Consider the following 14,299-nt stretch of genomic DNA (forward strand, 5'->3'; position numbering starts at 1 on the left):
TATTAAATACCTAGAAAGAAGGTATTTTACGGTATGAATATTATATTATGTAGCTTTGATTACAATTTAAATCATAAGCGAAGTAAACTTAATCTAATGCAATAAAATAAATTACCATACGCTTAAAACCGTGTTGAGTTTGCGGCTTAGTGCAGTCGGTTTTTAGGGGTTACACATTAAGTAGAGATTTTAATTTAAAAAATCATACAAGTAAATCAGTATTATACAATATCTGTAAACATCAAACAGGTTTTGAGAGCGATATTTTGCCGACGAGGACGTAGCTCAGCGTTCAGCGGATGTCGGTCGTGCCATCTGTTGCCTAATATATTACACGTTTTCTCGTTCACATAATATTATTTAATTAAAGAAATTGATAAGCCGTGATCACATGAATGCAATAATAATAACCTGTTAAACAAAAACAAAATAGATCTGGGGCTGTAGCCAAAGTCCCTTTCGTTAAAAACGATGACGAAATTCGTTATCAAAATGTATGGGATTTGACATTAGGCTTCGAAAGCGAAATGTCATTTAGCGATGACTTATGTCGAACCGCATACATTTTGATAACGAATTTCGTCATTGTTTTTAACGAAAGATACTTAGTCTAAGGGGGCTGGAAAAATTAATATCGGTATCATCTTTTAATTCACTGAATGTATCAGTTTTTTCAGTTTATTTTCAATTCAGATACATATTATATTCTTATTCATTTAAGTGACGTTTTATAAGGTAAACAACTATATAAAGTTTTGCTCCAACTGAAAAGCGCTCAAACCAAAAAATAAGAAAAAAATTGCAAGCTCGAACAATGTAGAGTTCTGAGTTACTCTCAACTCTTACTTTAAAAACTCGCTTGTTATACTGCCTGACCCATATTACTTTTCCAAAACAATAATTTCAACTTTATTTTCGATGGTGATTTCCACCCAAAACACTAGTAATACATAACTTAATATGTAAGTACACGTGCCTAATAAGTTCTTGAGCCCAGACGTTACCTTATAAGGCCACCAACCTTCGACCGTTAGTTCGCTATCGACAGAACTAGGTTAACATCGCACATAGCATCGGTATTGATAAAATAGGTGTGTGTAAATGCCCTTACCGTCGAAAGAAGTTATAATCGTCGCCGGTCACGCATGGCGACGGACCTTCGCCGCTTATAGCGATGACGACATCGCCCGCAGCCCGCAGCCCAATACCAGGCGATATTGTTCACAATAAAAAAAGTAAATTTCGCGCTCGCGAACTCGTTCCTTTGTTTAAAATTGCTTTATGGTATTCTGGCCATGGAAGAAAATTTCGGCTAACGTCTTTGGGTTTCCAAAATTTTGAAATGTAGAGAATATGAATGAGAATAGAATTAAGAGGATACACCAGGGGCTAGAGAAATGAAAAAAAAGCACGTGTAATATCTATAGCTGTCTTCCTTACCTCAAGCCTATACCGCAGAACGCGATAGAGACAACTGCAGAAAATCTAGAAAATCAACGATTCGTTGTCCCCTGATTCCTTCTCCAAAACTTAACCGATTTAAGTACTTTTTTCATTAAAGATTAAAAAAAGGCTTGATCTGTGTTCCTATGTTTTGCTTTTTTTTGTATAATCTAGCCAAATCTGTTTTCTAGACGTTTGAACACAGCGGAAAATCTGGCCATTTTTTTTGGGTTTTTGAACGTTCATATATTTATTCTTATTTAATAATTAAATTATGAAAAAAAGAAAACATAGGGACATCGTATTAGTGGCCGTAGATATTCAGGAAAAAAAATATAACTCTACTAGCATTATCCAGGGAGGAAACAGGGGACAACGTTTGTGTGGAAAAAAGGGCGGTGTGGACTCCTCTTAAAGTTATGACTTAGAATTTCCAAAATGTATATTATATCTAAATGTATACTTACTGTGGAATGGAGACCAAGGCTGGGAAATCGGGGTGTAGATCGACCTCCAACTAGGTGGGACGACGATCTCCGTTTAGTTCTACGCCCATGTTGGATGCGAGTAGCAGGAGATCGGTCATCTTGGCGTTCATTGAGAGAGGCCTATATCCAGCAGTGGACGACTATAGGCTGATATGATGATGATGATGATGATATTATATTTGCTAACTGACAGTAGAGATTGAAATAGTACATAGTTTTAAAATGTAGAGACCATCCTAATTAATTCATGTCTTCACTGCATAATATTAAGTGAGGCAGAGTATAGATTGAAATAAAAAAAGCATGGAACACGATCGATTGTGGTTCTCAATGGATTGTAGCAGAGCCACACTTGGATTTGTTTCAATACCTGTTTGCGTTGCAGTATCACTCCTATTTATTCGTGCCCTAGTTTATGATGTTGAATAAAAAACAGTTTCAATGCAACTGTTTTATTCATCGAAGCAAATGCATTTGGATGTAAATTTATGTAAATGCGATGCGATTAGTGCAAACTGCTTACAATTACAATTTACAATACGACAGTATGAATGGGCCGCCACGCTGCCGTTAGTCACATTTGCTGATTCACAATCATCCTTTACGAAATTGATATCATAAGCACGTATCAATTTATGATGATTTATTAATAATTCAAAATAGGAAGTCCCCGGAAACCTTTGTTATTGAGATGCGTGTGATTACGGAGAAAGATTTGAATGATTTCACTTACTTTTGTTGTAGGTATTTGTACTAGACGTTGTCCGAAATTCACAAAAATATTTTATAAAGACTATATCGTAACCAAGTTGGCTCTGTGTGTTTTAAGCCCGAAGAAGTAAAATTTTAACATTTTATACTGGTAAAATTAATAAGTACACTTACAAACGAATATGGCACAAAACTCTGACATAAAAAATATTAAATACAATCATGCACAATTAATTTATTTAATTACATAATTATTACTTAAGCTTATAAAAAATTGTTACTTAAAGTGTAAGTAATAACTCAAATACAAGGTTGCTGTTTTTGTCTGTCGAGTCAATTTATCAGAATAGCTCTTGTAATACTTTTAAATAATAATAATTACTTTATTTAGTAAGTAGCGTGAAGCTTAGGTGTGAACTGTGAAGTCATTCCATCTTTGTTAATGTCCCAACTCCCAACCCAACTTCTGGCATTGAGCAACGTAATTCTAGAGACTAGGTAATTCTAGCGACACGAAATTTATGTGGCATTCCATGTGTGTTTGCGTTTAAGGTGCAGCCCACGCCATTAATTATTATGACCCGACATTTGAGTATGGTTATCCACAGAATTAAATGGGTTTCGTGTAAAAATAGCTCACGTGTTTTATTTTCTTTATGAAAATGTAGCTTGCACCATCATAGCATAGGCATAGGTACATAGGCATAGGTACACACGTTAGCATCATTTTAGATATTATGTTGAATGAATAATGTAGAATTACTTCACACTTGTCCATGGGCGTACCGAGGGGGGCAGGGGGGGGGGGGGGCAGCTGCCTCCCCCTGGATCATGTTGACGTCCCTACTAAGTATATTATCTAGTACTTTCATATTTAAATTAAAAATAATGAAACGAATTTTTGCCATTTGTTTGCAATACAATATCTTTACAACTACAAATTATTAATTTTTTATTCTTGTCTCTGTATAAAGCTATAAGTTTCATTTCGAGAAGACTAAGTTGCAAGGCTGTATGATATCGTTTATCTATATTAAATTGTGGTACTTAGCTGTTAATAAAGTTAAAAGCAAAGGATAAAATAATATAGCTACTTATTATAATTTATATGTTATCTTTATTTTACTGACTTGCTGACAGGAAAAGGAAGAGAAGAAGGCTATAAAGACACACAAACTTATTAATTTTATTAGGATGATGGAAAGATTATATTGGGATAGGTATATCATATATTATGGCACAATCGTTCTCGAGTCAATTTGAACAGTGACCTCAGACGGTTGTCATATGATGTCACGCTACGTAAGGTCTAAAAATAATAGCGCGGTGCTATATTACCACTTACCAGTAATATTATCATCTTTGACCTATTTACAATAATTTTTATTTTTACTAATACACGTCACACACACACGCATAGATAATATTCACGTTAACGTGAGCGTACCTAATTTGAAAATCGTAAAGCATAACGACCACCAAACCCCAAAGGCTATCTGGCAGAGTGTAGAGACTATATTATGCTAAGTACTCACATACGATTTTGCTCGATAGTTTTACTCCAAATCGAGTAATAATTACTGTGTGGACCGCAAAACTCACAGCTCGAAGGCTCGCTCGCATCGAGCCAGCTCGATGGAATTAAATACATATTATTTATATCGATAGACTTTAGAGTCAAACTGTCGAGCAATGCTGAATGTGTGGACGAAAGCCCGAGCCGCGGGTTTTGCTCGACGTTATTGCTCAATCTAGCAAAACCGTATGTGAGTACTTAATAGCATTATAGAGACCATTGACCAATGAAAGTTATAGGTTACTTTATTTAATTTGTGTTATTAGTTATTTCATTTTGATTGTTTCTTATCAGATTATCTATGGGAACGTGTATTTTGTTGAATGTATGAAGATCTTAACAACCTCCTAGCACGCTATTACGAAATAGGAACAGCGATATATCGATCGATGCGATAATCTTGTTTACTGCTGGTTTACTCTAATGAAGCTGATGGTTTTGTTTCTTAGAATTGACGTTTCTGCTATTTTCGCTATCCGAGTCAGTAGTAATAAAGGGCAAGTTGAGGCTTGTCTACTAGATACTACTCGGGTAGAGCCAAAAATTCACAGCATTTTATTTGTTTTTCTGCTAAGGAGACATAATATTGAAATATAATAGATTAAGACCGGAGCGATCAAATGACGCTCCGGTCTTTCTAGTCTTAAAGTTATGATGCAGAATAAAAATGCAAACATAAACAGTCGTCTCATTGAAAGCAAAGCTGCTCCCTACTCCATACTACATCATAAAACTTTGTCAGTGACGAAAATAACATTAAACCGTTTGACGCCGAATTAACAGCCGCTGTCTTGTTGTGAAAGATGTTGTTTACGAAAACGTAACCCAATTACATTGCAGATGCCCTTTCCGACGGGACACCCGAATTTAAGTCGACTAGTGACCGAAATAACGGTGATATAAAGATTTTAAGAGCCCTTTAATAATGTAGAGCTCTACATTACTCTTATCAATTAGTTATTAGTCTACATAAAAAATATATTATTAATATATATGTAAGTACCTAATCTAAACAAGTTTCAAGACGTGAATATTTGTAACATATTTAAAATGTCTCCGTAACCCACATATTTCCGGATATTTCTAGCGCTCTACATAATATTATTAGATTACAACGCACCGGTGACTGACTCTAAGTATGTTCCTAGTTTCTACCTGCTACTTTTACATACAAGGCAAATAATCATTATCTAATATCTATACTTAATATTATAAAGCGGAAGAATTTTTTTGTTTGTTTGAACGCGCTAATCTCAGGAAGTACGGGTCCGATTTGAAAAATTCTTTCAGTGTTAGATAGCCCATTTATTGAGGAAGGCTATATATTATCACGGTAAGACTAATAGGAGCGAAGAAATATAGGAAAATGTGGAAAAAACAACGGGGGGAAATTATTTGAAATTGCTTATTACTTATCTTAAAAACTCCTGGAGCAATTTCTATGTTATTTGGCACACATGAACATGAAGAATAGACCACGTGACCAGGCTATTTTTTGCGGAAAATGTATGGTTTCCGTGAAATTCCTAAATGAAGCTGCGGGGAACATCTAGTTACTTATATTCTACTGTTAGCATAGGCAGAAGACTGACCCACATTATTTGGTCAAATTATGTATGTTCAGTTGACATAACCCAAGTTACCCAAGTCCCAACCCTTTAGCCTGTGAATCTCTGATGGTAGGTACATGACTTGATTCATCAGTTGTAAAGTATGCATTAGCTACACAGCGCAAGACGCTTAGATACGCAATCAAACAAACCAAATAAGGATTTAACGTAGGTGTTGTATAGACTATAGCGGCGCCTGTACAATTTCACTGCGAGCTTCTTCTAGCACAATGGAGACAGCTGAATGACCATGTGCTCAAACTTACCGACCCATGACCCCTTCGTATTGGACCGTGAAAATCTATATGGATTTATGCAATCTTTTGTATGCTAACGACCCTGTACTTACTCGCCTACGCGCGACATTCACTACAATTAAAGATGGAAATACACTTCATCTTAAAATAACGAGACGTCATGGAAATATTGACTTTTAAATACGCGGTTGTCGCCTACTAAATGACACAATGAAACAAAGATGCTGCAATATTTAGTTTAAGTAGCTCCTTAAACTAAATATTGCAGCATGTTTGTACCGCCTACTAGGAGCTACTCCCACAAAATGTGTCCATGGCCTGCAAATACTGACAAGAATCGCTTTAATTAAACGCAATTAACTTCTTACGTCATAGTCTTTTTTCGTCTGAAATTATTATTCGCTGTGTTAGTTAGTGCTTATGATATTCAAAGAAATGTTCGTTTTATTTTTTACGCATACACGGCAAAATAATAAGTACGTTAAATAAACACAATAATATTATTATGACGCAGCATAATGAAAAAATTAAAAGTTTTAAAGCAAATAACAACAAGGAATAATCATTTGTTAGTAGAGCTTTTTATTACGTAATAATAAAGTATACATGGGCGTAGCCAGGATTCTATATAGGGGGGGACATAGGTCTTGGAGACCTATGCTCCCCCTGCCCGTACGCTACGCCCATGTATGTATATTTATATTAAATTTCGACAAAGCTTTAATTTCTTTTTTAGGGTTCCGTACCCAAAGGGTAAAAACGGGACCCTATTACTAAGACTTCGTTGTCTGTCCGTCTGTCTGTCTCCAGGCTGTAACTCAAGAACGGTAATAGCTAGAGAGTTGAAATTTCACAGATTATGTAGGTATAGGTATCTATTGCCGCTGTAACAACAAATACTAAAATCAAAATAAAATTAATATTTAAGGGGAGCTCCCATACAATAATTTTTTTTGCCCTTTTTTATAATAATTTTAACATAAAATTAAAAATTAATGGGGGGCTCCTATACAAAAAATACAAATTTTGGCCTAATTTTGCTCTATAATAATGGTTTATGGTATGGAACCCTTCGTGCGCGAGACCGACTCGCACTTGGCTGATTTTTTCTTTTATCATATTATAATATTATTTATGAAATAAGTACTTTATTTTTGTTGCAGACACAAAATGAAAACTGAACCGCAATCGAGTTAACGAAGGTGCTAGACAAACCCGACGAAAATGAAGCCGCTTATCAACAAAAACCTCATTACTTTGAAGTGTGTTCTCTTCTGTTTCCTCTCAGGCAAGTATTTATGTGCATTATTATTATAAAAATAATTTTACTATTTAGTCGCCCTTTATTTTTACAAAAAGTTGATACATGTTTAAAGGTCATTAGCACTCAAAAATATCTAGATTCTAGTCTTAGCTCTACTTGCTCAATGGTCGCGTTTCGCGCTATACGGCTCATGAAAGTTTAAAATTAGAAAGGAAGGGTTATTATCCCCAATTAAAAATTGAAGGACCTTACAATTATATAATACTCAGGTATTGTAGTTGGCGAAATTAACTAAATGACTTTTTGTCATAAACGTTAACTAAAAAGTGTGCTGGTATGTGCGTGTTTGTTTTCATAATAATTAATTACTATATTTTTATACTTGCCTTTAGTTTATATTTCCAGTAATTAATCATTATAATGGATTCATGAGAATTTATATTTGTAAGTTACTAGAGGACGCCCGCCACTCCGTTGCGCCAAAATTTGTTCATCGCGCCGGAACCGTACGTTCTTCCGAGATAAAAACTATTCTATGTCCTATCCCAGGACTCAAGGTATCTCCATGCCAAATTTCAGCAAAATCGGAGCAGTGATTTAAGCGTGAAGAGGTAGGAGCGTGGGCGTGCCGAGGGGGGGGGGGGGCAGCTGCCCCTGGATCATGTTGACGTCCCTACTTTTTTTTTTTAATAAGTATATTATCTAGTACTTTTATCTATAAAAACCAAAAATTAAGAAAACTATTTTTGCCATTTGTTTGCAATACAATATTTTTACGACTAAAAATTTTATTTTTTTATTCTTTATAAACACCTAGCTTATGAAAAATCTGATTTGCCCCCCCTTGGCCCAGACCCTGGGTTATTCCCCCCCCCCCCTCCCCCTCTCTGGCCCAGAACCTGGGTACGCCCATGGGTAACAGACAGACAGACACAATTTCGCAATTATAATACAGTATGGATATGGATTGGCTTACCGTGTCAGTTCATCTGATTTGTTTAGAACTAATCTAGGTAAGCTTATTTAATATGTTAAGTTATGAAATAAACGAATATGGTGCTGGTCTCTGGATATTATGAGTACTTATATTTGAAATTTCCTGTGAGTGGATTATCACGTCGATAACTAACAGTAAGTATTTTTTTTTGCGTAAATCTCGCTTTAGGGTCTGAAAACTGATTTGAAATTAAAAAACCGTGCATTTTATGTGTATATTAGCCAGGTGATGTAGTAGATTAGTTACAACTTACAAGGTTTACTCAAATTATAAATATAATATAATTGGAATCTCGGAATCGGCTCCAACGATTTTCATGAAATTTCGTATAAAGGGGGTTTCGGGGGCGATAAATCGATCTAGCTAGGAATCATTTTTAGAAAATGTCATTTTATTCGTGTTTCATCGAATACCGAGCAAAGCTCGGTCAAATAGCTAGTATCTGTTTAGACCGTGCAAACCTCGAAGACGCGCTCCACCAATTCTTGGGTGAGCATCTTTTCCCTTTGACCGTGACGCTTCCTCTTAATTGGTATATTTATTGTAGTGCGCGTTCACTCATAGGTAATTAGTGTGTACCGATAACATTGGCGAAAGCTTGCATACATTTACTTTAGAGTTTAGACGATTCGGAGGAATAGTGGGGCGCGTCTTCGTGGATTGCACGGACTATGTTAAGTTACAAGAATATGTTAGTTATCGTGTTCATTCACTCACGTCCACTCAGAACCAATCAAAGTACGAACAAAAAATAAGTCCCGTTTGTTTCCAAGTGACCGTGCCGAGTACCGAGTGTCGGTCGCATCTAAATGACTCTTGCAAGCTTCCTTCTTAGGGCACTCTGTGCTTATAAAGGAATATACCCAGTGCCGCATTTAGCAAGCGCGGGGCCCGTAGTATCAAACTCTGGCGTTTGCTACGGGCCTACGTGGGCCCTCTTAGTTTACTTAGTTCTCAAATTAAAGGCCTAAACCTAATAGATTAGATACTAAACCTTTTTTACAAGAATTTTAAATTAATATGAAAATTATTTAAAATGATAATAAAGAAAATGCAGTTCAATCAATCAGTGAAAAATATTTTGTTGCGCTAGGCAGTCGCAAGCCGCGGTCAGATAAATTACTAGACCTTAAAGCTCAGGGCTCGTAGCAAGTGCTACAATTGTGCTATATGGTCAATCCGGTCCTGAATATACCGTATACGATTTAGGGACCATTCACCTCGACCTAACTGCAATGCGACTGGGATTTGAACCCAGCCATATACAGTAATTATGGCGAAGAATGTCAACAGGTTGAAAGAACTAGTCTTAATCGTTGAAAGATAACTGTAATATTTTTATTAGATTTATGTAATGCTTGTGTATGTCGTGATTTTATTTTGTAGTTATTATAGTAGTTACTCGTAATTAAAAAGTTGTAAATAAATTATAATATATATGGACCATAGATGCACCGGCCCTTAGTTTGCGTTTTGGCTCTTAGGCTCTACATCAAAAAATGTTTAACAGAAAATTTTTGAAAGTTTGAAAAACATCGTATGAACCTTAAAAGAGAGAGTGAGTGGTAGTTCATTATTTACTCTAAACATAAAATGAACATAAAATTGACAATAATTACGACACCTTCACAAATCATACTCAAACTATCTACCATCGAAGTTCTAGAACAAAAAAGTAAGGTGGTTAATGTTACTGATATTGCGAAGTACAAGTTCCTTTACATCGAATCTTCCTACGTAGATATTATATAGTGTAGATTGTAGAATGTCGCGCCCACTACCGATGATCAATATTATTATGTCACTACTCACTGTATGGCACGGGGCAGGGGCTCCGTACTCGATGTCCAGTCGACGTGACAATAATGTCAACAGAACCCAACCTCGTTTTCATCGCCGACCCTAATAAGTAGAACAAACAGATATAATATTATGTATAGGGCGAACTACCCCGTCGTTGGCAGTCATCACCTAGATTTTTTTGCAAGTACTAGGAAAGCCCATAATAGGAATTATATTATATGAAATTAGTCTCTAAAACTAACAAACACTCACGCCCGGTTATTGTAGTGTTTCGTCAGAATTTCTCACTCAAGAGTTACAATAACCAAATAAATTTCATGTAAAACGTTGCCAAGACGACTACAGAAGATTTGCCCTGTGAAAAAGATATTAGATATTATGTAGAGCCAAGCTTCTGAATCTACCCAGCCTATTTTTACCGACCCTTACTCCAATAAATAATAGTAAGTAAGTAATATAAAAGTGTTATTTTCCAACAGGTATAGGATGCATATTCCCGTTCCTGCCGCTGCATATGCTCTCCCTGGGCCTGGACAGGGGGGAGGCCCGCTTAATCTCTACCGTCGCGCCGTGCATCGCTCTACTGGGACCAGCAATTTTGGGACCTCTTATTGATAAGTACGTATGTAATGATGATCATAGACTCTACTTTTCTTGAGCCTAGATACGTGTCTACTGTCTAATCTTCCTAAATGAAAAGAATTTCCTCGGCCATTACTTTCGAATAATAATTTTCGCAAAACTTTGCTACTGTCATGGTTACCGAACAGAATATAATGATTACTATCCAATTTCCGTAGTTAGTGTAATTTGTAAAATATAATAAACAATGACTTAGGTATTTGCAAAATCAAAAAGGCAAGACCCAAAAAATTTCATATAAAGTTTTGCGATTCCTCTTGAGTTTCAGACGTAGGAGAGCCATGCTTCGGCACGAATGGGCCGGCTCGACCGGAGAAATACCACGTTCTCACAGAAAACCGGCGTGAAACAGCGCTTGCGCTGTGTTTCGCCGAGTGAGTGAGTTTACCGGAGGCCCAATCCCCTCCCCTATTCCCTTCCCTTCCCATCCCTACCCTCCCCTATTTCCCTATTCCCTCTTAAAAGGTCAGCAACGCAACTGCAGCTCTTCTGATGCTGCGAGTGTCCATGGGCGAAGGAAGTTGCTTTCCATCAGGTGAGCCGTTTGCTCGTTTGCCCCCTTATTTCATAAAAAAAAAGAGACCACACCGAAAAAAAGGATTTGCTTGATAAATCATCGTTTCATTTTAAAGGAATTATTAAAAGTAGTTGGTAGTATGCCAAGTCTCACGCTGCTCCTCGCATATGAGCTAGACGTCCCAACTCCCATGGGAAACGCAAGCGAGGGGAATTGTACCCATAGAATGTATGAGACGTATTTGTGTGCACATACTTTGGCGCTACAAAGAAAAGGTTCAACGTACACGAAAATCTTTGTGTAAGCCGTTCTTATATTTTTGCGAAGTTTTTAGGAACAACAAAAATAAAATAAATGCAACAAAATATGTGATGTAGTATTTTTAGTAATTAAGTACTTAAGTAACTATTAATTAAGAAAATAAAAATAAAACGCAGAGTTCTTGTTTTGTTCATATTACACGAAATAAAAAAAGACTCTCCCTAGGTACATGGATTAAAATGACATGATAAATAAAAACTATCCGTTTAAAAATATATTCATCATAAAGAAACAATATTAACCATAAAGTTAATACTGTTTCTTTATGTAATTCACTAATCATACTCAATACAGCCTTGACCTTTTCGTAGACGGTCTACGCCTCTACGGCATTTAATAAAGTCTTGATTTATGGATACAATTTTTGACTAGCCAGAGATTAACATTAGGTATAGGAACTATTTGTGCTATTACAGCTGGTGATTGTTTATTTAACTTCTTTGCTGGCGAATGAAAATTCTAATTTGCATTTCGAAATTCGAACTAAACGTTAAAAGTTTTCCACAGGCTATCGGTGGGTCGCGGCTCCACCGGCGGCGGATCCGGGCCGAGTGGCTCCGGGAAACTTCTGCGAGTCGTCACAGCCCTATGCCTGATACTGAGTGCCTTATTCTATACCCTCCTTCTTGCCGTTCCCTATACAGAGCGACATGAGGTAAGCTTGGTTTGTCGGAAAATAACAAAGTTTTCTCAATTTTGCTGGATAATTAAATGCGAAGTTTATTTACGCCTGCTCAATGATCTAAGCTTAGACAAAAACAAAAATCAGAAAACTTTAGACATTTAAATTGTATCATCAATCATAATTAAAAATATAAATAATATCTATGTTTAAGTTGTGCACTTTAATATTGCATTGAACCCAGTCATTTCATAAGTTCACTGAGCTTTCTATGATCTAAGTTCTAGAACCTTTTGTGTCAGCACTTAAGTGCAAAATTTCGTATACGGACTCTTAAGAGTCCGTATACGAAATTTTGCCGAAATTTTGAAAAAAACGACAGAAATAATCTATATAGATAAAATTCTATCCAATTCGAGAAAAAAGAAAAAAAAACAAATTGTGCCAAAAACACGATTCAAAACAACCTAAATCTCACATTATATTACTCGCCGCAAGGCAGCCTTGATGTTTCGGTTGTTTTGAATCGTGTTTTTTGGCACAATTTGCTTTTCTTTTTTTTTCTTTTTTCTTGAATTGGATAGAATTTTATCTAAAGATTATTTCTGCTGTTTTCTTTTTATGAATTACAGCTCCAAGTTGCCGAAATTAACAGTAATTCTTTGCCCATTTTCTCTAAAATTTTGCCGAGTTACATATTTTTTTACTCAACTATTTTATATTAAAGTGGTAAAAAGTAATTCCAACATTATATAGACGACTTTCTCAACAGTATATTGTATTTTTTTCATACCGTTAAGAAGTCAATACAATCCATAAACAGGTGATATTCTAAACCTTTTACAGCAAAAATCACAAAACTGTCGCGGGTTTGAGTTGGATTATTTAAAAATACTTAAAAAAAAACAAAAATCTAGCTCCAACATTAGATTATAATTGAAATGATCTTACATGTTGTGCACTAAAACTTATAGAAATGTTGAAACCGAAAACCGGCGTGTAACAGCGCTTGCGCTGTGTTTCGCCGAGTGAGTGAGTTTACCGGAGGCCCAATCCCCTAATCCCTACCCTATTCCCTTCCCTATCCTCAACTATTCCCTTCCCTTCCCTTCCCTACACTCCCCTATTACCCTATTCCCTCTTAAAAGGCCGGCAACGCACTTGCAGCTCTTCTGGTGCTGCGAGTGTCCATGTGCGACGGAAGTTGCTTTCCATCAGGTGACCCGTATGCTCGTTTGCCCCCTTATTTCATAAAAAAAATACTGTATTTTAACTGTTAAATCATGTCTGTTAAATCAGCGAAATCGGCAAAATTTCGTATACGGACTCTTAAACGCTAAGGGCTAATGCTATTTTGTTCTTAATTAATTTTTGAAATTTATCAACGGACAACACCTCATCATAAATTTAATATACATGTAACTTATCATCTTATATAAATTTTGTATCATTATAAAGCCTGGGAATTAAAATGTGTAAGGGCCGCGCTACACCGGAATGGCAGCGGCGAGGCGAGCACTTTCAGTGTCATATGATTTTAAACTTTATCTTCATTATTGTAATACATAGTATCGCCGTAAACTTCTCAAGCGATACTATGCGACACTAGAAGTGCTCGCCTCGCCGCTGCCATTTCAGTGTAGCGCGCCCCTAAACGGGCAATTTTGGGGTATTTTGCCCCTATTATTATTGTCGAAATGTCCACAATATTATTCGAGTGACTGAGGGTTAACAGCTGCGTTGTTCACCCAGGCGCGTCGGCCGCAAGTGTTGTTTATGTGCGACGCGGACGGCGCGTACGTCATGCAGGAGGTGTGCACGGAGGGCATGCGCTGCAACCGTTGGGAGGGCGAGAGGGTAAATATTACCATAATTACATGATTAACGACGGCTGCTACACCGCTGCCAGTGGAGGGTTGTTTTACGACTGCTCTATGTGAATTGTGATGGATCCATTAGCCATACCTTTTGAATGTAAACGTAAAAGATTTGAGTAGAGTGGCACTAGCCTGAATTTTTTGGTAGCTAGTTTGAATTTTGTTTTGATT

General features: G+C 36.5%; 1 protein-coding gene across 4 annotated transcripts in view; it reads left to right on the forward strand.

Moving 5' to 3' along the window:
* LOC121728799 overlaps window positions 1–14,299 on the forward strand; it is a 29,385-nt gene that overhangs the window by 4,164 nt on the left and 10,922 nt on the right. For 3 of the 4 annotated variants that reach the window (XM_042117093.1, XM_042117091.1, XM_042117095.1), the window contains exons 2-5: window positions 7,249–7,373; window positions 10,629–10,767; window positions 12,137–12,284; window positions 14,004–14,108. In XM_042117093.1, coding sequence (XP_041973027.1) covers window positions 7,310–7,373; window positions 10,629–10,767; window positions 12,137–12,284; window positions 14,004–14,108 — 456 coding nt within the window. In that variant the 5' untranslated portion in view covers window positions 7,249–7,309. Of the gene's footprint in view, window positions 1–6,542; window positions 6,562–7,248; window positions 7,374–10,628; window positions 10,768–12,136; window positions 12,285–14,003; window positions 14,109–14,299 lie in introns of those variants that run through there. The other variant, XM_042117094.1, reaches the window with a different exon arrangement.

Source organism: Aricia agestis, chromosome 7 (genome assembly GCF_905147365.1).
Source record: "Aricia agestis chromosome 7, ilAriAges1.1, whole genome shotgun sequence".
Classification (NCBI taxonomy): Eukaryota; Metazoa; Arthropoda; class Insecta; order Lepidoptera; family Lycaenidae; genus Aricia; species Aricia agestis.